The 26,028-nt window shown below is 36.0% G+C and overlaps 1 protein-coding gene across 4 annotated transcripts in view; it reads left to right on the top strand.

Annotated features, from left to right (window-relative positions):
• Nucleotides 1-26,028, top strand: part of gprs (speckle type BTB/POZ protein) — a 410,903-nt gene that overhangs the window by 334,180 nt on the left and 50,695 nt on the right. For 2 of the 4 annotated variants that reach the window (XM_081740471.1, XM_081740473.1), the window contains exons 4-5: nt 12,520-12,555; nt 24,828-24,945. In XM_081740471.1, coding sequence (XP_081596597.1) covers nt 12,520-12,555; nt 24,828-24,945 — 154 coding nt within the window. The remainder of the gene's footprint in view (nt 1-12,519; nt 12,556-24,827; nt 24,946-26,028) is intronic. The other 2 variants (XM_081740478.1, XM_081740472.1) reach the window with 1 other exon arrangement.

Genomic DNA, 26,028 nt, shown 5'->3' with positions numbered 1-26,028 from the left:
CATAATAAAGTCTATGTATTGATTTACGAAGATACTAGAATTGTTTCAAATTCTTAATAATGCAGGTTTAACGTTGTGATAAAACAAGCTTCATCCTATGTGTTCCTTTATAATTTCTGAAAAGGTCCAGAAAAATCTTTCCAGAGGTCCAGGTTTTATTTTCCGTAGATTATAAGTACTATCGTTATTAGAACCCATCCTTACAGCTACAAGAGTGACTCTTTACGTAGGCATGCAAGGCGTGGAACTACAGTAGATTTTTGAAAACAATTTTGCAGTTATATTTTTATTCTCGATGACGATATTAATAATAATAATAATAATAATAATAATAATAATAATAATAATAATAATAAAATTTTTCACTCCGTTTAGACTTGATTCACTATAATCACTAGAATGAAATTAAACATAATATTATGTTATTTTAACAAGGGTTTATATCAACCACTGCGGGCGTCGCACTTTTATTTTTTTTGTTTCTTTGAAGTTTACTAATTTTGCACTATCAAAAATAATCTGATGAAGGTAGTAACATTTTACAAATTTAGAACACCAATTAATAACAGTAAGTGTTTGCTTTGACCAGGTCTTATTTTTACTTAACAATAAATAAGCTGTGTGGAACTATAGTTTAAAGCAAAGTTCAAATACGAGGGAGGTTTGATAAGTAACTTAGTTTCATATCAAAGAAAACAGTTTGAATTTTTTAATGTACTTTATTTTTCAGCATAGTCCCCTCTAAGTTAAACGCACTGACCCAGCATTTCTTCAGATTCGCGACTCCTTCGCGGAAATGACATTATTCCAAACTTTCAAAATATCTTTTACTTCCTGAATCACCCATTTATTTGACTAAACTTTTCGTCCTACCTGGAAAGTTTGGAGTTCCGGGAATGAATAGTAGTCAAACGAAGCTAGATCTGGAGAATAGGCAGCTCACGGAAGCAGTTCGAATTGCAGATTGACCAATTTTTGCTCAGTGACACGACTTTTTCTCTGCTTTGGAGTAAGTAAACGTGACACCCACTTTGCGCAAAGTATTTTCATGTCCAATTCATTATGCAAAATGAAGTGAACGCGCTCAGTTGAGATCTTGTGGCTTCTGACTCCTACATTTTCACCTATCTGTAGACTAAAACCAAATCATGGACGTTATTGATGATTTTAGGTGACATAGCTGCATTTCACCTATTTTCTACTGTTACTTGAAAGACTTCTGTTTAAGCAACTGTCAAACAACGAATTATTGTGAGAATGACTTGAGATCACAGATTATTCACTCATAGAAATGGATCTTTATGACTACGTATAGAGATAACGTTAGGGCCACCTATTAGTATGCGAACCAACTTACTTATCAAACAGCCCTCGTGACGTGGACAACTGGGATGGAATCGGTACCCGATCATTGCTTTAGAAGTGATTTCTTTCTAACTTAAAAATAGTTAATATATTTCGTGATGAAATTAATACTATGAATTCTAAAGGACTAAAGATCTTAAGATTAAAGGACGTTTTTTTACTATGGAAGTTCACATTAGATACTTTCTGAAGGATCAAAAGTTCGAACTACTCAGCCTCAAGAGACATTTTTTTTTTTTTTTTTTTTTTTTTACAAATGGTGCTTCAAAGATATTATATTTATTGTTAATTTTATTCAAAACACTTTCAATAGACTAACAGCATTTTTCTCTGGTAATGTTAAGAAAAGTAATAACAAAATTATTTATTGTATTCTAAATTATTTATCCAAGACTAACTTGAAACTTTCTATTCGCCAAAGGAATGATTTCGACTACTTATGATACATACTGCTCCACACATACATGGTGTTGTATGGTGATGCATCTTGCGATGTGGTATTTGATTGATAAAGTGTGCACTCGTTCTGTGATTGTCAATTGTCTTTGTCAGTGTTGTGTTCGTCTGCATGAGTGTTTATATACGTGTGTTCCCTAGCAAATCAGTCTAAATTTAAGAAACAATTTATATTTATTAAGTTTATATGGGCAGAGCTAATCGTGGAAAGTGACATTTGGTAGAGAAACAGCTAATAAACCGGAACATAGGCTTAGCAGCTGTAATGAATAAGCTACATGTGAAACCCCTTCACTCGACAAGCGCGCCATTCTTTACTTTTGTATTTTCACAAGTGGAAACTTATTTAATAAGACTATACTCACATGTATATAGTCTACGAAAGGCACATAAGAGTCCTTTGTTCTTATTCCAAAAGTAATGGAAGTAATATCTTTTTCCGGTTTATTTGATTTTCAAGGAGATTTCTCTGTACAATTTTTCGACAATCAAATACCCTTGCTTTTTTATAGCCTGCCTTACTAAAAATAATACAAAATTTACCATTTTTCTTTTGCTTGATTATTCATGAGTGAAAGGAGATAATATAATGCAAGTCACCACAATCATAGAAAATGCTATTCTACAACAGAAAATATGAACCTGAAGAATGTTCAGTGTTGCCATCCATAGAAATTACAGTGTTGCCAGAGAAACAATTCCCCTAAAATTTAAGTTAAGGCAGCGAGTAGAGGAACGAACTCAACAGTATTTGGTTACGTATCATGTTGTTTTGGTTTCCTGTGAACTACTTTTTAAATAATAGTTGTATTTAGTTTGTAATAAACAAAATAGTTTTAACATACAGTTATTAAAACTAAATAATAATGTTAATTAAAAAGTAGTTCACAAGAAACCAAAACAACATGATACGTAATCAAATGCAGTTGAGTTCATTCCTCTACTCGCTGTCTTAACTTATATTTTAGGGAAATTGTTTTTCTGGCAACACTGTAATTTCTATGGATTGCAACACTGAACATTCTTCAGGTTCATATTTTCTGTTGTAAAATAGCATTATCTATGATTGTGGTTAACTTGCATTTCATTATCTCCTTTCACTGATGAATAATCAAGCAAAAGAAAATGGTAAATTTCGTATTATTTTTAGTAAGGCAGGCTCTTAATAACGGCGTCCCAAGGTCTGGACAAATCTCTTATCCCTCGTAGAGAACCCTTTTATTTACTTCCTTGATAATTCGGTTAATCACTGAAGAAACCTCTTTTGGTTATGAAAAACGTTGTCTGTAAAGGGTTCTCTCTATTCTGAGAGACTTATGTCTGGGGCGTACGGGGAATGTGCTAGCTCATCTCAATTCTACTTCATCAGCAAATCAGTCGAAATCTGTCCAAGGTTTGGGAGTGCATTATCGTCCGAAGTAAACAGCGAATGCAAATGCAATCTGATCTGACTTTGTGCATTTTTCTGTGATAAATTTTGCAAAATGCTGCAGCAATTCTGTTAAGATGGAACCGTCTCTGTTGGTGATTTTTTGGTGATGGAAAGCGATAATCATGATCTGCTTTACCTTTGATGATGATAGTTGAAAACTTTTGGCAGCTGGGATGATGGACTTCTCCAGTTACTTTAATGTGATTTTAACTATGCTTTGAATTGTCTAATCCACGTCTCGTCAACAGCTCTTACTCGTCAAAAATAATTGAGTTTCAACGTGAAATATTAGTTTCGTAATGTTGGGTTTATCACGTTAACTTAATATTTTATTGCAAGATCTTTCGTTCTCTACCAACTAAGTACTCAATATATCAGCACCTAAAACCAAAACACTTGTCACTGTCAAAGAGTATATGCTGCAGAGCCTACAACCACAGATTCTTCTCACTCAAGAGTTCAATTACAGCTAACAAAAGTCTCACTGCAAATGCACCGTTCTCTCGGCATACTTTTCAAGTGACCGTCCTATATTGATAATTTATATGCTCAGTAATATAAAGAATGTTACTTTCCTTCGAAAATAAATCTAATGTAGCAAGTTTAGCTTTAAAATGAAGTAGTGTTGAAATAAACATTTTAATATTTAGACTTATTTTAAAATGATTATTTCAAAGAGTTATTGGTCGACATAATCTGCTTGTGCAAACCTTTGAATCAGGACAAAATTAAAAAACAAGAATTATATATATATATATAATATAAAATAATCAGTTATAAGGTGTGTGTAATAAATTGAATAATGGATGAAATATTTCAATATTTGAGACCTCGAACTAATTATCTCTCCATAACCTATTAAAAAATCGTAATAAAAATTTGAATTAAAAAAATGGCATCCAGATATTGATGTTCTACGAGGGACAACTCCTTTTTCAAGATAAACAAAGGAGGGACATTGCCTTATGCAAGAGCCAAATGAATATTTTATTAGGCAGGTGCTAATGAAATGTCCTTTTTGACATGCAATAGGAAACTCACGTAACACAATACAGGGATGCATTATGGTCATGAGTCATACGTCACGAACTTCGTGGTCGTCCGGAAAATAGGCTGAAGTGCCTAGGCAATCAGAAGGCAGTGCGTTGTTGAACAGAATGATACGAAACTACACATCAGGGGAAAAAACATAATTCCGACAGACCTTTCTTTACGAATTGAAAACGAAACATTCTGTACAGCAAGAAACAAAATAAATAAATAACAATGCGTTTGGGTCAGGAAATTGAAATGAGTTCACCACTCGCCTTTGCTTTGTCAAAATTCCGACTAATATCATGTATGCATGAGCTCCTCAGGAACACTGTGGAAGTGGAGTCTCGGAAGAAGTTCGTGTCATTGGAGTTTGTTAAATATGGTTCGAGGGGTCCATGCAAGCAACAATTCGGAAAAGATTTGAGTTGATACTAGGCAAGAAGAGTCGATATCTGAAGGTTTGCAGCTTTTTAAATGTAAGGAATATCCGGGGAAGTCTCCTGCATCGTGTTGTCACTTCAGATTAAACATTTATCTGCTATGACAATCATAAATAGTCAGGAGAGTGATTGCAATTTCATGGAAACCCAAGGCAGTTTCATTAACACGTAGATGTTGTTGCTGCTGTGGTGGGTTTCTTCCATCATGGCCAACTTCGTCGACGCAGATCGTTACAGTGCTTGAATTGTATAAAATGCACCGCAACATTGCCCGCAAGCATTCAGAAATGTTCAAAAGACACCGTGTTCTTATGTCGCGGGACCATGCACCCGCAAACATAGCTTAAAGGACGTTGTACATTCTGCATGAATTTCAGCAAAACGCTTTCTCACCCGCCGTATTCTCCTGACTACGATGCCTTTCACCGACTACCATGCCTTCCTGCATCTCAATCACTTCTTAGGAGGAAGACTTTCCCTGACACGAGTTGTTCGCTGCCACGGAACGCAATCTTGACTGAGCGATGACAAACTTCTGTGGCTGCAGACGGAGAATGTTCTGATTAAGCAGTGACGCCTACGACACACATTTCATTTGCATAACCAATAAGTCTTTAGATCTATGAACTCATAGTAAGTGTATAATTTTCATACAATTTCCTTAAAACAATATGTATATTCTGGTACAATACGAAGCAAAAAACCTGCAACATGAAAGTTTAAGTTCATTGTGAAACTACGCCAACAACATAGGCAACCAACCTAACGTCTTTGTGGCACTGATCACGCCAGGATAACCTTCGGCTTCGTCCCCCTGCACACTTCATTTGGAGCAAGAAATGCATAGACCACGTGACTACAAACCACAAATTTCTCACAAGATGGAGTAATAGATTGAGGTTCTTCTCATTTCTCTTCTCATTTTACATCCTCAGTTTTAAAGAGAGAGAAAAAGAAAAAGGTCAACGTGATAAAAACTAAATAAAGAGGAATATGCGAAATATAAAGGAAAAGAAAACGTGCGCATATATTGACAAATGACACATGCACTTCAAAGGAGACCACCTCAAATTTTGTTATGAACCATATATAATAACTGTGAGAATCAGCAAACCACAAAGACATAATTACACACAGTAAGTGTTATATAACACATATTTATTTAAACAAATAAAAATGCTCGCAGAAAGCTGAAAATATCTTTAAAATCTCAACCATAACTGAAACAAGAGATTACTTCTCTATTGTTTTTCTTCGTAGCATCCATCTACATGGAGAAATGAGAAAGAGAGAACATCTTAAGAGATTCGCACGTATACAATATCGGAAACTGCTAAATGGAAAAAATTACAGTCTTTGGATGGGATTCGAACCCAGAACCATAGTACTAGAAATCCCACACTCTACCGATGTAGCTAGTCTGACAGTAATACCCTGTTCCTCCATCATTACCTATGAAAGATGGAATGGAGTCTGCAGAAAACTACGTCTAACATGTCCACGACAGACCGCCTATAACCTATGTCTAATTGGTACTTAAAAAAGCTAGTTCTACACGTGCATAGAAAAGTAAAATCAAATGAGTAACTAGTACACATCACTTTGTCTGTCTCACTCTATCTCTGATTATAGAAGTCGACGAAGAAGAAAAAAGTATAGAGGTGAGAACACAGGAAGAACAAGCAAAAATATAAGTTGCAGGAAACTGAATATCAAGGAGAGAGAGAAAGAGAGAGAGACATAGAGACAGAGAGAAAAATAGAGGAACGGAGCAAATGATCTAATATACATCGGAAAAGAAGGTTCACAACTGTGCTATACATTTAATGTATTGAATACTCTGCAGGCCCGTATCCACGGGGGGCTAGGGGGCCGGGCCCCCCCTAAACTTTGGCTGACCCCAATAAAGGTTTCACGATAGGCTTGCAAATGAACTATAATATGGTGATGAAGTATAATATGATTGGGTCGGGCTCCCCCTAACTTCGGCCGCCCCCCCCCTAAATTTTTGGGCTGGCTACGGGCCTGATACTCTGTTTCTTCTAAATTGCTTGCTAGATGACAAATATTAATTTGTAAAAACGTAGCAAATGCCCGCGTTGTCTTGTTTTCTTACTGTTTCAGTAATAGTGGAAAACGTGGTTTATGCAACATAATAAATTACTAATTTTCCCACAACAATCATTTAGATGTTGTTGATGATTTTGAGTTTAACGTCCGTTCAGCAGCGAGACTATATGAGACGTGGACCTACTTATTAACGTGGAATCCGAACCATATGAGCTGCTGCCGGGAATCGAAGCAACCATGTACTGTTGGTAATAAATTTCTAAACAAAAGAAAAAACTGATCAGCAAAATACATAAAACGATAGTCCTGCAAACTATTACTTAAAGAGAATTTATTGTAAAATCAATACATCCATGTGGCGGTATATAGTCGTAAAGTGATTAGAAAACTTAATATCAAACTGTCGATCACATTGTTTTACTTATTTGAATTCAATGTCGTATAGATTCGGTTTTAGCTCTAGATTTCAGCGTTCTCACTTCGATTCTTAACTTGTTGGAAATATGCATTAATCGAAATTATAAAAGTATACGAAATTTAACTAGCTAAAAGAAGAGAATAACATAAAAATCCGGATTAGAGTACGTCGTCGCCAACATGTGCTTTTATTTCAGGGAGCATAAAGTCGAGAAGATCAACATTTTTTTTACCATTAAGTCGGCCTATAATTCGATGGATACCACCTCAATCTGCAGTCTCGCATATCCATCCCCAACAGTTAATCGTCACATGACCCATTCGTGCTGAACGGGCCATATATTGTGGATCAAACCGTCTTCCAGATGGGCGATACACACGTGTTGGCCCAAAGTTTCAAGTGGAAAATATTTTCTCATCTGTAAAGACAACAGTGTCCCAGTGACAAGTAATATTTAGCTCTGCAAACGCCAGTCTATCGACTTTGTGATCTGTCAATCTCTCCTTAACAGCAGCCCGGAAGGACCTTAAGCCTGCGGCCCGAAGTCGCCGTCGGACTGTAGTTACATCACCTGGAAAGGCGGTAGACTGCTGCAGTTGTCGGGCACACATGAAAGGCTGTCGACAGCATTGATCAACTAATCGTTGGTCTTGTGTCGGTGAGGACACTCTTGGCCGACCACTTCCAGATTTTCGAGTTAGACTTCCAGTTTCCTCATATTTTTTCCACCATCTGAACGCTGTTGCACGATGCACGCCTAATCGAGCACCTGCTTCAGGAACACTCAATCCCGCATGTTCAATAAGAGCGATAACACTCTCACGTACAGAATGATCATATTGCGCCATTCTTACACAAAAGTAAAAGTGCTAAAAACGTCTTTGAATATAGGATAATGCACAATATTGCAATACATGACGTCGTATTATGAAAGACATGCGCAGAAGAAGTAGATGTGCCTGTAATCAATTGTTGTTGCACGCAAAAATACTCACTCACTGTTAGTAACAAAATATTTTCCATTTTTTTAAAAATCCAATACATTAGAATATAGTAGCAGTTACTATCTTTCAAGAACATAACTTCCATCGAGTGGTGGGCATAAACAAAAACTCGTAACTATGCAACAGTTAACTTCCATCAAAACCCCCGAAGCACTTTACAGATTTAATCCGATTTATTTGTGCAATTTAGATACATATAAGATTACAACTTGTTTGGGAAATTTGTTCATACTCGTCTAAAACAGTTCTATTCTATTATTCGCCACTCGTATACATTATATGACAAACAACAAAACAGAAACAAGTAAACTGCAAATACTCTAGACAATATTTTTCAAAACGTACTAGAGAATTAAGATATAGCCGAGCGGTTTAGTAGAGTAGTCTACTACCTCCGCCTTCTCGTATTCAAACCCACCTGAGGTTTGTGTCTATTCTCTGCTTTTTTTTTTCTTGTGCTTTCACAACGAACGTTTTTTCTATAATTCCTATAAGCTATGACTTGCAAACCTTAACTAAATACACATGTTTATTGTAATACTCTAATCCGGATTTTTATGTTATTCTCTTCTTTTAGCTAGTTAAATTTCGTATACTTTTATAATTTCGATTAATGCATATTTCCAACAAGTTAAGAATCGAAGTGAGAACGCTGAAATCTAGAGCTAAAACCGAATCTATACGACATTGAATTCAAATAAGTAAAACAATGTGATCGACAGTTTGATATTAAGTTTTCTAATCACTTTACGACTATATACCGCCACATGGATGTATTGATTTTACAATAAATTCTCTTTAAGTAATAGTTTGCAGGACTATCGTTTTATGTATTTTGCTGATCAGTTTTTTCTTTTGTTTAGAAATTTATTACCAACAGTACATGGTTGCTTCGATTCCCGGCAGCAGCTCATATGGTTCGGATTCCACGTTAATAAGTAGGTCCACGTCTCATATAGTCTCGCTGCTGAACGGACGTTAAACTCAAAATCATCAACAACATCTAAATGATTGTTGTGGGAAAATTAGTAATTTATTATGTTGCATAAACCACGTTTTCCACTATTACTGAAACAGTAAGAAAACAAGACAACGCGGGCATTTGCTACGTTTTTACAAATTAATATTTGTCATCTAGCAAGCAATTTAGAAGAAACAGAGTATCAGGCCCGTAGCCAGCCCAAAAATTTAGGGGGGGGGGCGGCCGAAGTTAGGGGGAGCCCGACCCAATCATATTATACTTCATCACCATATTATAGTTCATTTGCAAGCCTATCGTGAAACCTTTATTGGGGTCAGCCAAAGTTTAGGGGGGGCCCGGCCCCCTAGCCCCCCGTGGATACGGGCCTGCAGAGTATTCAATACATTAAATGTATAGCACAGTTGTGAACCTTCTTTTCCGATGTATATTAGATCATTTGCTCCGTTCCTCTATTTTTCTCTCTGTCTCTATGTCTCTCTCTCTTTCTCTCTCTCCTTGATATTCAGTTTCCTGCAACTTATATTTTTGCTTGTTCTTCCTGTGTTCTCACCTCTATACTTTTTTCTTCTTCCTCGACTTCTATAGTCAGAGATAGAGTGAGACAGACAAAGTGATGTGTACTAACTACTCATTTGATTTTACTTTTCTATGCACGTGTAGAACTAGCTTTTTTAAGTACCAATTAGACATAGGTTATAGGCGGTCTGTCGTGGACATGTTAGACGTAGTTTTCTGCAGACTCCATTCCATCTTTCATAGGTAATGATGGAGGAACAGGGTATTACTGTCAGACTAGCTACATCGGTAGAGTGTGGGATTTCTAGTACTATGGTTCTGGGTTCGAATCCCATCCAAAGACTGTAATTTTTTCCATTTAGCAGTTTCCGATATTGTATACGTGCGAATCTCTTAAGATGTTCTCTCTTTCTCATTTCTCCATGTAGATGGATGCTACGAAGAAAAACAATAGAGAAGTAATCTCTTGTTTCAGTTATGGTTGAGATTTTAAAGATATTTTCAGCTTTCTGCGAGCATTTTTATTTGTTTAAATAAATATGTGTTATATAACACTTACTGTGTGTAATTATGTCTTTGTGGTTTGCTGATTCTCACAGTTATTATATATGGTTCATAACAAAATTTGAGGTGGTCTCCTTTGAAGTGCATGTGTCATTTGTCAATATATGCGCACGTTTTCTTTTCCTTTATATTTCGCATATTCCTCTTTATTTAGTTTTTATCACGTTGACCTTTTTCTTTTTCTCTCTCTTTAAAACTGAGGATGTAAAATGAGAAGAGAAATGAGAAGAACCTCAATCTATTACTCCATCTTGTGAGAAATTTGTGGTTTGTAGTCACGTGGTCTATGCATTTCTTGCTCCAAACGAAGTGTGCAGGGGGACGAAGCCGAAGGTTATCCTGGCGTGATCAGTGCCACAAAGACGTTAGGTTGGTTGCCTATGTTGTTGGCGTAGTTTCACAATGAACTTAAACTTTCATGTTGCAGGTTTTTTGCTTCGTATTGTACATATTGTTAATAAGTCATTTTAGAAAGGCTATCACGTGATACGAAAACTAATAACCGCCACGTCAATACAAATAGGCTCACTTTTGGAACAGTTAAATTCTTTTCTTTTATAATTAGGAGATACAATCTTGTATTTTTAAATTTTTATTTCTACATAATTGATCTCTTGAGTAGATTAATATGAAAACTTAATTTTGTTGTTTGTAGTCAGACATTCGCTTTCAAATGCTGCCTTAGATTCTATTCCTTACTACTGCATATTCGTTATACAGTATACAAACTTAAATTACCTTAACAGACATATATGAACTAAAATGCGAGTTTCAGTAGAAAGTTTATTGGTTACAATAACAAATCCATTCCATTTTTTTCTTTTTATTTGCATACGCCTTTGTTTTTCAAAATAGAATATATAAAACAATTTTTTTAAGTGACTTATGTGTAAGTTGTGGATACTATCAAAGATCATAATATTTTTGATAATACTTTTTGGTGCATTTATCGCTGTTTTTTTTCTTAATAATTAGGCAATTAATTATTCGATTATAAATTTTAGTATTTATTAATATTTCTTTCATTTCTTCAGTTTCCTGAGCAATTGTGAGTAAGACAAAACAATGTATTTTCTGTTTTTACTCGGTTTGGCCAATGGAAAATAACAAAGAATACGTTTATATTTATGGAGAAATTTCAAATTAATGTCATTTCCTTTCAACTTTCAACATAATCTAAAATTATTTCATTTTGTATGAGGTTTACAATGTCCAGAAAACAACGAATAATGTTACTTTCAGAAACTTATTAATCATAAAGCTATTACTACAAGAGAAAGTAATTTGCAGGAAGAATATTGAAATCAGAGTATTGATAGTTTCACATGATTGAGAAAATTTAATCTTCTCACGCAAAGTAAATAAATTATTTGAAAATAATCAATCACTCAGTAGTCATTTTGTTAGTAAATAAATAAAAATTAGGTATATATACGACAGGCGTTTCTTTTTCCAAAAATATATTTTTCTATTTGAAATTGTATTTTTCGCTCTTTAAAAATTTTTCATTTTCAGTTTTTCAGGAAATTATTGGCTTTCCACTTTCAGATATTTTTTTTTTAATTTTTCGTTTTTCTCTTTTCAAAAGTTTTTTGTTCTTTAAGATATATTTTCTTTTCCTTTTTCAAAAATTTTCGTTTTCCATTTTGTATTTTTTTGGTTTTCGTATTTCAAAAATATTTTGTGCTTTTTGTTTAAAAAAAAAACATTTTCGATACGGAAATTTCGAAAATATATGACTGTCACTAGAGACGATGCAACGCATTTAAAGAAAGTGCAGCAGACGTAGCTCATGTTCGCTTTAATTAAATGAAGTTGCTGATCTGACAACATTTTAACACCTACTAATTCCACAATTAGCTGAGTGCCTAATGACCTTGATTTTTCCCCCCGCAAGGTTTGATCCTGCGGGATGCTTGCTTTCGGTGTGAGTGGAGTAGTCGTTTGGATCTCACGTTAAGTGCTATTTTGTATAGCGTTGGTCATGGAAAAGGACTCAAAATTTGAAATTCACAAATAGCCAAAGGACATCTATTAAATTTATAGTAATAGGGACGAATTATTAACAATGTGTTAATTATAAAAGTAAATTTAGGAGTTAAATTGATAAGAAAAGCAACTAAAGATGGAAAGTGCTAGGGAACACGTTGTATATACGCCTGCAGAATGTTTGCTATTTGAGGTTGTTGGTGAGGTCAGTAGTTAACGTGCTGTCTGTTTGTTTCCAATTTTTACAGCGAGGATTCACTCAGCAGTTGTCAACAATTCAAGAGGTAAAACAAATTATTTATCAATCTTGCATTTGTCTATTTTTTATCTGTTTATTTGTCTCTTCTCCATTCTACTCTTTATATTCTTTTCTTCCTCTGCTGTTTCCTCTGTTCATTGTTCTCTACTTTCTGTGTTTTCACTGTCCGTGCTTCTTCACTTTCACCAACTCTTTTAGAGTGTATTTGTGTGTCTGAAACGCATACAGAACAATGATAACAATCACTCATACATAACGATAATAAGAGAAGCACATTTTAGGCTATTTCATGTATTATTAAATATGAATTATAAGGTTCAGTGTTCGATTTGTTCAAGTGAGTTAAAGATGTTGATCACTATCACACATGATGGTAGCAAGTTTTTTTTTATTATTATTTTGGTAAATTTTCTACTCGTGTAAAATATTTACAACACTTCAAGCAAATTCAGAAGATTAACTCTATCAATATTTAGAGAATCATCCGTAAACGTTTTACACATGTGGCAAATACCGTGTACGTGAGTTTTGTAAAGATTTCCCCACTTCCTGTCACTTTGTTCATTCCATCATTTCGACCTTTACCATCATCGCCATTTTCCTTAGCCTTCAAGAGCAAACGTGGGACGTAAAAAAAAAAAAAAAGCAGAATATCAGTGTATACCACGTGAAGGAGTTTGGTTTGTGAAAATTCAACTTTGGACTTTCACATTCCTCCCTGCAAGTTTTTTCTTTTTTTATAATCTTAATGTATACTTGTATTTTTTGTTATATATTACCGTGTCTTTTGTACTCGATTGATTGTACCTTTTTTGTATAACTGAATGTATTTCCTTGACAGGGTTAGGTGGTAGAGCAGCAATATGATAAAACTCACCCGCTTGAATAAAGCCTTTTTCAATTTAATTTCAATTCAATTCAACCCTCCATTTCCCATTAAAATTTTTTAGGAAGATGAATTAATGTTTGAAAACATAAAATATTTGAGTCTTTTGATTTCTCGAATATAACGTCATTTTATTTAGTTAAAGTTGTATTAAACGGGTATCTTAGTAGGTTCTATTTTATATGCTATAGTCACGACGGCAGACAAGAGGAGCTCCTCTGACTCCCCCAGTCATATTGTAATGTTGATCAAAGAATATCCTTTCCGACATACAAACAAATAGCTGCCGTCGAAAAATATCTCTGCCTCTCCAATGTATCCCCAAGAAATTAAAACTTGCGTCCTTACTATTATACTAGCCTGCTAATTTTAATAGCACTGCAGGTAGTCTAACAAGCAAGGATAACATCCATAATTTCTCCTCTAGAAATGCATGGGGAACCAGGTTTTGATTGCCCATATCATGGGATCAACTGGATGGATCACGACTCTTAAAGTTTGCTCGTCTACGTCCTGATTAAAATTGATGATGATCCATCCCCTGGTTCTTCTGATTCTTTCCAAATGAACAGAGTAAACCAGACTCCTTAAAAAGTGCTCTGGTTATCCTGTAAACATTCATTTAATTTTCCCTTAAATACATTTCGAAAAATTGTCTTTTGAATTTCACTCAGTTGTTGTTTAATTTAAAATACATTAGAAAGATGACACACGGACGTTTCTTATTAAGATTGAGGGCAAGATCGTCCCATCTTTTGAAATGTCTTTGTATTCACGTGAAGAAACAGGAATAGTAGGCCTACGGAAACAACATCAGCAGAAGAGTGTTATTTTTTTAAAATTAACCAGAAATGTTTTATTGATAATAACAGGGGTAAAAGTGAGAGGGGACGCGGGAGACGCCGTTACCCGACTTCCAAAAATGTCTATGGTATCCCCCACTTCCTAAAAAATACAATGGGCAAAGATAGGCGTGGGGGACGGCGTAACGTTATGCGTTCCCTGCCTTTTTAGATCTACTTTTATCCCTGGATAATAATAAACCAAAGAAAAATATGTACAAAATTTTACAGTAATTACTTAGATATTCAAGACGTCTATCAAACGATGGCAAACTAATCGATAGAAAAACATTGTTCACTCAAAATTTTTGTAATCATTTTGTGTAAATATTTAAGAGATTTTCGTGCTGATTAAGAATATGGGGTCATTTTTAATCTCCAGGCAAAAAACATATGAGTTATTTGTGAACATAGAAACAGCACGTGGTTTACTGTTATGAAATTGCAATGCCAAGCTGGCTTGTAATGACCATCTAACGCAGGTTGCTGGTGATTTTCTCACTTCTTTTCCTTTACGCGCACATTCACCGTCGCTAACCCTCTACATGCGCAAGCCATCCAGCTTCACTCTGCCCTGAACCGGAATAGATGCAAAAATAGCTTGTATGCACTAGCATGTTGGTGCCTGTTTCTTGCACTTATCTTGATGACATATAAATTTACTGGCACCATACCACTTAAACACTAAGTGCTGAATATCTTTAGGTTACTAATTCCACCACACGATGATGCTTTAGGTCCTAGAAGATTATGTACTGGCTTGAATTATGTCGTTTTATATGAAGTGATGGTTGAGCACTTTATGAAGATTCTCACCAACTTTGTCTACAATATTGACTTTATTTCGCTGGTAATTTTTTGGGCTCGAAAAATAAAACAATACTTGAAATTGTGAAATATTAAATATGTTAATAAGAGTTTCTCAAAGTAGCTCAATTTGATGCATTATCTCGATGCAATCTCCTTAAAATACACAATTTGCATTTAGTTCTTTGTCAATTATGGAGTCAACATATTTACATAGAAGCCAAGGACTATCAAAAATGTAATTGTAACAAATCAACTGATGAAGGTGGTCGTTACGACTTATACTGCGACTAAGACCGATATCTCTAAGCTGGACACTGGCTAAATTTCGCAGTAAGAATATGGGTTCTGACGCATGTGTACATAGTCAGAAGCCGTGTGACGTATGTACAATGATCTATCGGAGGTAAAATTTCCCCCATTCAGATCTCCGGGAGGGGATGTTTTGGGGAGGATTATTGGACGATAGTAACGATCATGGGAAGATCTCTAGAGAAAGTAAGATAAGCAACTACAAAAGGTTTAGGACGTGGAACGTATATTAAGTAATAGGGAGGAAAATTTATTTATTTATTTAACAATCACCAGATACATGTCAGAGGCCATTTAATATTGGATATCTAACAACAGTAATAACAGTGGAAAGGATTTGGGAAGATATCAGCCAGGGCCTGTTTAGCAGCTACCATCCCGTCTTTAGCCTGGTAGGACTGAGGAAAACCCTGGAAAAACCAGTCAGGATGGTCGGTAGCGGGAATCAAATCCGGTACCTCCCGAATACGAAGCCAACGCTCTACCACTTGAGCTACTTCGCTCGGTTCATTTTAAAAAATCTTAATGAAAAAATGAAACAAAATAATCTAGACTTGTTAAGAGTTTATGAAGTTGTTAGATGGGACGGATATTGAAAGTTGAGAAGCTTAGGATACTCAGGTAATGAAAAGGGTGGTGATAATGGTTTAGGAATAATTCTTGGTAAGCGATTAAAAGAGAAGGTGTTGATAATAGTTAAGATTTAAAGGAAAAAAGAAGGATCTAGTGGTGACACAGTCATACACACCGACCACTTCGTATACAACTGAAGAAGTAGAGGAAAATTATGAAAAAAAAATAAAAGAAATTATAGACAAGGAGAAGAAGGATCCATGTGTAATTGTAGTGGGAGATTTTAATGCAGTTGTGGGAGAAAAATAATAAGGTAGTCTTGTAGGCAAGCATGATTTAGGCGAAAGAAATGAAAAGGAGAGAGGGACTGGTCGATTTCTGAAGACAGAATTCGCTAGTAATTGTGAACATTTGGTTCAGTCACCACAAGAGAAGAAGATATACTTGGAAATTGTCAATAGACGGCGAAATATATCAAATGGACTATTTTATGATTCAGGACAAATATCAGAATAGTTTGAATAACGCGAAGATCCTTCTTGGGGCCGACATTTTCTCTCATCATAACCTTGTGCTGATCGAAGTGGACTTTCAACTCAAATACATAGTCAGAAGAAAAGTAGATAAGAAGAAGTTGAATGCTGAAAAGTTAAAAAAAAACGAGAAAATAAGAAACCTTTTTGTTTAAAAATTTGAAGAAAAGTTCTGAAACGAGGAACGAATAGGTACAACTAGCAACAGGCAGTATTAACATATTTAATTTTGAATACAACAGGCTGCAGAAGAATCAGTAGATTTCCGCGAACACAAAACGGTTGAGAAACCAATCTTGCAGAAAATGAAGGAAAGGAGGATGTGGAAACTGGTTGATAGAGAAGAGGATAGAAAAATATACAAGAAGTTAAATAATAAGCTATTAAAAGAGACAGGAAGGGAAGGGAATAGTTTTACAAAAGAACATGTGAGAACTTAGAAGAATTAGAAAGAATTGAGAAGTGTGAGGAAATGTATAAGGAAGTGAAATCTTTTGAACTGCGGAGGAAGAAAAGGGTATTACGATGGCATTAGAAAATAAGAACGGGAAAGTAGTCAGCGAGAAAATTGGTCTTAGGAAGATGGAGAAAATATTTTTAGGACTTATAAGACAATAAGATATACCGTGTGGCCCAGATGTTGAAGTAGAAAATGAAGAAGGCCTACATAAGGATGATAAAAAGGTAATTCTTTTTTGGGATGACTTTCCATATCAGAGTGGAAAGCAACCGGGATAGATAATATACCAACCGAATGCATTCAGAATATGGGAGAGAAGGGCAGGAAAAGTTGTTTCGACTTACAATGAAACATATGAAATAGAAGAGTGACCAGAAGATTTTCTTAAGAAGATAATGAAACCGGTGGCTAAAGAAATCAAACCCAGAGATATATAAGGATTACAGTAGAGAGCTATTAGTCTCGTATCTCATGCGGCAAATAAATTTGCTTCGAATTTTGAACAGAAGATTGTATGGAAGAACAAATGAAAAAGTTGAGAACGAACATTTAGGGTTCAGGAGAAGTAAAGGCACAAAAGATGCAACTGAATTATTAAGGATGATCGGTAAAAGGTTTATAGAAAAGAGAAAGATGTGGTATTTATTGATCTAGTAAAAGCTTTTGACTGTGTTAATTGGAAATTGTTGTTTGAAGCTCTGAAGAAAGTTGAGTTGGAATGGAGTGGGAAGTTGAGTTGGACTCATTACATGAAGCAAGTAGTAAGTGTTAGAATAGGGGACGAAATGGTAGAGGCGAGTGTACTTAGAAGAGCAGTTCGACAGAGATGCTGTCTCTCGTCTACATTATCTATGTAGAAGAGATAGTGAAAGAGAGCCTACATAATGAAGTCAGCAGTTTGGTAGGAGGTAGAATGATTAGTTGTATGCGGTTTGCAGATAATATGGCACTTGTTGCGGAATATGAAAAGAAAATCAACAAGTTAAAAACCTTGAGGAGGGCTGTCATGAATATGGGATGGGGTAGTATTATTAGTGTTTATGTGAAGTGCGAGCGTGATATAAAAGCAAAGATAGGAATGGCGAAAAACACATTTAGGAGGGAAAATGTCTATTTTGTGGGTTCTTGAATTACGAGTTGAGAAAAAGATTCATAAAATACTTGGTGTGTAGTATTGTAGTGTATGAGGCACAAGCATGAACATTACGCACAAGTGATGAAGAACGACTGGAAGCTTTCGAAATGTGGATGTTGAGAAGAATGGAGAAAATTAGCTGGATCGAAAGGGAAAGTGTGTTAGAAATGTGTGGGTGGGGGAAAATAACAATTTTAGATATTATTAAGAACAGGAAGAGAAACTAGTTACCGTAGGTTATCGGCTAAGAAAGAACTGTATCATGAAGGACGTCGAAATAGAAAATACAATCTCGAAACCCAAAAGAAATAGAAAATGCAATTGAAAGCAATAAATATTATTTTGAATTGCAAGTGAATTGAACGTTCCAAGAGTTTCGCCCTTAACCTCCATTGAAACTAGAAGTGTTCAAAATTCTTTTTACTCGGTAAGTGTACCGATTATGAAACCTTTTTTATAAGCTCTGTATCCAAAATATGGAATGAAATCAACACCCCAAAAGTAGGAAGTATTCGATATATTATCACACTTTCTTATTACTTTTTAAAAATAAAAACATTTGTCTTTACATTTTTCTTTCATTGCATAAAAAAATACTTTTTTACTCGATATTTGCAGATATTACGAAATCGTAACTTTCTACGTTGTTGCTCTTATGAGACGTTGAATACAAACTCACGAACGGAAGACGACTCTCCTTTAAATTAACATAACCGTATTATCAAATTACATTTTGAATTGCGTATCACATTCCTTGTGGCTACCCAATATATATAAAGGGTTAGTCAAAATTATGTTAACACTGAATGGGAAAAAAGCAATGTATTCAAACTGTACATACATCTATACACGAAAGAATGTCTCTGATATGATACACTGCAAGTGAATGTCTGTGATATGATATACCTGCCGCAAGTGCTAAATACCTGCGAACTCACTCTGAAGTCGCCTCAACCTGTTCACCATTACGTTCAACACATAAAAACCAACGACTAACAGTTTCATTTAAGGCACATGCATATTTATTTTTCTTCACTGATCTTTCACGGAAAATGAATATCACATCCCGTTACGGCCCTTTAGGTCATTAATGGCGCGAACTCTCGTATTGTAAAAGCGCTCCTTTACCATGCCCCATAACGAGAAATAGCATGGTGTTAAGTCAGGAGATTCTGGAGTTCAGCGCAATGGTCCATCACGATCATTCCATCGACCGGAAAACGTATCATTGAGATAGTTTCTAACAGTTTGGGTCCAGTGCGGTGGAGCGCCATCTTGTTGGAAATACCCTATAGGGCGGATTTCTAATGGTAGTTCATCAAGGGTGTACTGCTTTAATATCCATAAATACATGTCTGCGGTTACTGTTTGTGTGTCAAAGAAGTAGGGTACAATGACTCCAGCGGCGGTTAAAGCGCACCAAACATTTACTTGGGGGGGGGGGTCACGTTCATGTCTCCGAATGACCCGTGGGTTTTTGGTTGTCCAGAAAATCGTGTTATGTCGGTTCTCAAACCCACTGGTGTGTAAAGAGCTTCATCGCTGAATGCCATTACATTCACAACATCTTCTTGGATATTGGTTATTTCAGCTAAAATCTGGCAATATTCCACCCGCTTACGTTTCTCAGCCAATGTTAAAACTTGAGTGATTTGGATGTGGTACGGTATGATTCCAAGGTCGAGTTTCAAGATGTGTCACCCTTTTTTTCTTTTTTTTTTTTTTTTAGGTATTCCTGTTTCCAAACTGCATGGAACGCTTGATTTTGAAGGAGTACGCAACGCAACACAGCTTGCTGTACAACAGCAACGTTTTGTTCGCATCGTCCTAAACTTGGACGTCCTGCATTGCCTCTTTAGTTGTCTGGTACTGACCCAATAGCCACAGATTTATTATGGATGCGGTACACTGTTAAACGGCTTGGTGGATTACGTGCAACTCATTATGTAAACCTTTAGGTGAACCGTACCCTTCCATTAGGCTTGCTACAAATCTTTGCTCCAGTGTTAAATCGATCAGCTGAAACGAAAGAAATTGAAGATGCTACAAAACAAAACAATGCAACAATACAATACAATGCAAAAATACATCTTACAAAACAATACATTTGAATAGAATACAGTATTTTTGCCTCCGCTTGCTATGTCCATTTAGTGTTAACATAATTTTGACTAACTCTGTATATACACTATGTGATCAAAAGTATCCGGACACCTGGCTGAAAATTACTTAGAAATTCGTGGCGCCCTCCTTCGGTACTGCTGGAATTCAATATGGTTTTGGACCACTCTTGCAGGCATACTTTCAATCAGGTGCTGGAAGGTTTCTTGGGGAATGGCACCCCATTCTTCACGGAGTGCTAAACTGAGGAGAGGTATCGATGTAAATCGATGAGGCCTGGCACGAAGTCGGTGTTCCAAAACTTCCCAAAGGTGTTCTATAGAATTCAAGTCAGGACTCTGTGCAGGCCAGTCCATTACAGGGATGTTATGGTCGAGTATCCACTCCGCCACAGGCCGTACAGTATGAACAGGCGCTCGATCGTATTAAAAGATGCAATCGCCATCCCCGAATTGCTCTTCAACAGTGGGAAGCAAGAAGGTGCTTAAAACATCAATGTAGGCCTGCGCTGTGAGAGTGTCACGCAAAACAAGTGGTGCAAGCCCCCTCCAAGAAAACACGACCACACCATAACACAACCACCTTCGAATTTTCCTGTTGGCACTACACAAGCTGACAGATGTCGTTCACCGGGGATTCGTCATGCCCACACCCTACCATTGGATCACCACATTGTGTACCGTGATTCGTCACTCCACATAACGTTTTTCCACTGTTCAATCGTCCAATGTTTACGCTCCTTACACCAAGCGAAGCGTCGTTTGGCATTTACCTGCGTAATATGTGGCTTACGAGCAGCCGCTCGACCATGAAATCCAAGGTTTTTCACCTCACACCTATCTGTCATAGTACTTGGAGTGGATCTTAATGTAGTTTGGAATTCCTGTGTGATGGTCTGGATAGGTGTCTGCCTATTACACTTTACGACCCTCTTCAACTGTCGGCGGTCTCTGTCAATCAACAGACGAGGTCGTCCTGTACGTGTCCCTTCACGTTTCCACTTCATTATCACATCAGACACAATGGACCTAGGGATGTTTAGGAGTGTGGAAATCTCGCTTACAGACTTCTGACACAAGTGACACCCAATCACCTGACCACGCTCGAAGTCCGTGAGTTCCGTGGAGTGCCCCATTCTGCTTTCTTACGATGTCTAATGACTACTGAGGTCGCTGATAATGAGTACCTGGCAGTAGGTGGCAACACATTGCACCTAATATGAAAAATGTATGTCTTGGGAGTGTCCGAATACTTATGATCACATAGTATATATAAAATATAGTATAATTTCCGATTTTGTCGTCAGTCTTTAACCGTTCCGGTTCAACGTCATTTTTGGCGTTTTCCTACATTTTCAGTTAGTGACTTATTGCTCAAAAACTATTTACCCGATTGATATGGTTAAGACCTTGATTTTAGAAGAGAGATGTGGCTATTTTTGGTGTAAGCTGCATTGTAGTGCTGCCAACGGGAGGAAAAAATATTAAGGGAAATGTAGGGCTGAGAATTTACAAAACAATTCCTTAACCGAATTGCAAGATCTTTTGTAGCTTGGCACCACTGCTGCCACACGGGTCCAAGTCACCTAAAAAATTCTTTGCTGTCTTGACAAGGTACAGTGAGAACCTGAAGATGCTGTCTACCATACAAAGAGAGAAACAAAAAAAAAAAAATATCTGTCATCATACACATGAAATTTCGACAGTTTTTACGCCTGAGAAGCAAAATCAGGAGTTATGCCGGGACTACAGCTTTCCTAATTATTGTATTGAAACATTTTATGGTGCGTTCTGTAGGCCAAAGGGGAGTCTTTAAGATACTGAAACATTTGTTCCAATATAGCCAGTAAGAGGGAAATAATAGAGGGGGAAAAAAGAAATTTTAGGAATTTTTTACCTACAATCGGGAATTACTTTTTGGCTGGAAACACTGCTACCAGACAGACGCAATCTATCTGAAAATAAATCTTTGTACTCCATTAATATATCCTACAAGTATCATGGCAATATCTAGCAAAGTAAGCATGAGATTTTTGCAGCAGCAAATATTTGCAGCTAGTAATCGGGCATCTGACTTAATACCGTCATACACGAAGAGGTTAAACATTGTATACTCATGTCCAAAATTATTGTCGCATGTCTATAAATATGTTGTTGTAGGAATATAATTTGATAACGAATTCACCCGGTATTTCTTATAATGTTAGTATGTGTATAATCTGCAAAGACATGTATGGGGCAAATTTCATGTCAAAAGAGCAGTAAATAAGAACAATAAAACGAAAATAAAACTTTCTTGTCCATTTAGCAACATTTTGTTTTACTCATTCTAATTTTCGTATTTATAATTATTTTCGTATGAAACTTACCACAAATATACACTTCCCGATTGTACACATAGTATCAGTATTAAAAGTACCCTGCAAAGTCATTATCAAATTATATTCTTACAAAAAGACAGTTATAGATATGCGACAATCATTTTGGACATGAGTGTACACAGTGTCCTAAAGTTCCGTACCGTAGGCAAAAATCACAGTATTCGTTCATTATACTCTCCAGTGAGTTCTACATACGTATGGTTCTAGATGGAATTGCAAGATGTTTAACGCACGGGAAACATAATCTGAGCCATTGATTAGCATTCCTTGATTTTTTTTAAATGTGTGCAGGAATCGTCCCATAGTGGTATGTGATACGGTCATTGCTGGGGTGCTGTCGATGGAAGGCAACATCTCAGTGTGAGTAATTTACACGCCTTCACGCTTACAGGGCAGTATTTTTTCTACACGTTTGTTCTGAAACATCCTGATTTACTACAACAAAGGAAAGGAAAAAAGTGTGATACGGGACACCCTATATTTCCCTTGTATGCTAGTTCCTACTCTAATGTAATTGTCTATACAGTGATTTCAATACAACCTTTCCGTTATACATTCCCATTTGTATAGTCCAAAGCAACCGCGGTTCCCCAGAAGTTGGTGTAGTTGAATAAAGTTTTGTTCGTATATAAAAAACATTAATCTTTGTACAGAGTCATTAACAAACGCCAGATTCTAATTGATCAGTTTGTCAGTAAAGTAAAGGGGAAAAATAGCGATCGAACGTACTTGTATTTTTGTCATTGATTCTACAATTATATTTTTTATAAAATAATGCACGCAGGTATATCTGCACATACGTTTATTGTGTGTTGTGTTTTCCTTTATTTCTGAATTGAAGGTACGAAGGTTCACTTCCTGTGTATAGCACATATTAATACATCAAATATTGGCAAAACGTTGAAAACTTTCTTTCTTTGGGCGCCATTGAATAATGGAAACAATGAACACTGATATAGGTCACTCTTGAATGATCTACAACTTCTGAGAAATAGTGGAGAACAGAGTCCTGCGAGAATGAATTTCAAAGATTAATGATAAGTTTAAAATGAAAGAATTAAATTAAAGCTATATTTTGAATTCGTGTACATATAAGATTACTTGTGAGTGCAATTAATTGATACAGAACAAAGCAGTAATATGAAGTTTGCAACATTATATTTAAAAATATTATATCCTCTCTTCCTTTCAGAGGTTTCAGCCAGTTATCCTTAGCTAAGGATAATGATATCCTTTTGAAACGCTGCCCGTAAGCTATATTAAGACATTAAAATGCAGTTGCAGGCATTTAATTTTAAAATTATGTGTACATGATTTTGTTCAATATGACTTGAGACTAATTAAAGATTTTAATACTAAGTTAAGTTAAAAGTTTTTATTATTATTATTATTATTAGAGATGGAGATAAATTTTGCCTTTAAATTCAATCATGTTGCGAGGTTTATTCGGCAAGAAACTAATGTAGCATGAGATAACATATCTTTTCATAATCAGATAGGCCGACTAACCTCTGTCTATGCTGGGGAACATCGTTCAATATCCTAGATTGTTAATTTTTTTATGTTCTTTTTACGTATGTAACATATGCCAGTTTCTTTCCTCGTGGTTCTCCCATTTCCTCCCATGCTCTCATTCCACCTGTTTTTTCATACTGAAGTATTTAATTAATCCCCCGTCTACTACAGGGCATAACCATGGAACGGGAATCTATAAACTTCATATTTCATGTATATGTGAGAGCGATGTCAAAGTAATAACCCTTAAGACCTTTCTTCAAGCTTCCACTGTGTTTAAAATAGCCCAACTCCTATTTAGTAAATTAGGATCGTTTTACGAGTTTCCCGATTCAAAATGTTATGAACTTAGATGTTTCTAACAACTTCATTCTAAAGTTTATTTTTCATCATTATGATTTACTTATTCATGTTGCGATATCCACATGCTTTACATAATGGATTACTAGCGTGTAGTTAAAAAGTAAAAGTTTCTGTTAATAATATATTTATTTGTGATTGACAATGTCATGTTTAATTAATTTTAAATCAATTTTAATCCATATCACAAATAATTTAGTATTCTTCCAAAAGTTTTAGGTTACTAGTTGATATATCTAATCAGGCGCTGTTTATAAGCATCAATCAATTGCATAATTATAAGCAGAACTAAATTGAATCAAAATATTATATTTACCCATTTTTTTTCCATTATGATGAATGATGATATAATATGATGAATGTGATGTTTTAGCCTCAGACTAATCAGCATCATACGGTGGTGGTCGATGAGTTTGAACCAGATGTGTTCCGGCAGCTGATTGAATACATTCACACTGGTTGTGTCACGCTCCAGCCAAGGACTCTCTTAGGTAAGTCGTGAATTGTTCTTCAGTTATGTAACTCGTTTCTTGTTTTAGTTACTAACCAATCTTCTGTTTCAGATGACACAGAGCAGGGTGACTATTATCCATATTGCCATGGATGTGAGTTCCGTAATACTTGCAATCCACTTTGGCCAGGCCCGTAGCCAGCCCAAAAATTTAGGGAGGGGGGGCTGTAGAAGTTAGGGGAGGCCTACCCAATCATAGGTACTTCATCACCATATTATAGTTCATTTGCAAGCCTACCGTGAAACTTTTAAGGGGACCAACCAAAGTTTAGGGAAGATCCGGCCCCCTATCCCCCCCGTGGATACGGATCTGACTTTGGCCAATGGACATCCTATCCAAATCCATGTCTGTTATGTTCTAGAGACGGGGATTCATGCTGAATTGCTGTGTCCTGTACTATTCCTGGTTATTCACAGGATGATTTTTGAACATGCCATGGCACCCACATAGCATTGAAATCGAAACGATAAATAAATAAATATTTATTTATTTATTGATATGTTGAATACTTAATTTTAACTTTCTCTGTTATTTTTTTTAGAAAGTGTTATCCCTAACATGATATATCTTAACAAATATCAGGGGCGTACCTACGCGGGGAATCCACCGAGTTCGGACCCTCAAAACTTATAACTGGAACCCGCCGGGTTCGACCCGCATAACTCGAACCCGACATATATTTGTACACTTTCTTAATAAAAGTATAACCCTAGTTGTTTAGCAGAGAAATGAGTGATGTATTCTGAAGATTTTGATCTTAAACTTCATTTATACTCTTTGCTTGTAGATTCCCGGCGGGAGCTCATGTGGTTCGGATTCCACGTTAATCAGTAGGTCCACGTCTCAAATAGCCTCGCTGCTGAAAGAGACGTTAAACTCAAAATCCACTCAACTCTTTCCTTGTAAAATGAATCTAGTTCTATCTTTTTTTTCTGAAAATATAGGTGGCAGCACTTAATAATTACTTACAATCCTTTCGGGTGTAGAATAACCATAGTGTATTGTAATATTGAAGCCTCCTAAACTTAAAACTCCCGCCAGAAAAAAAATCTGGGTGCGCAC

Source organism: Thermobia domestica, chromosome 15 (assembly GCF_964235325.1).
Source record: "Thermobia domestica chromosome 15, izTheDome1.hap1.1, whole genome shotgun sequence".
NCBI lineage: Eukaryota > Metazoa > Arthropoda > Insecta > Zygentoma > Lepismatidae > Thermobia > Thermobia domestica.
This window is presented reverse-complemented; position numbering and strand designations above follow the sequence as displayed.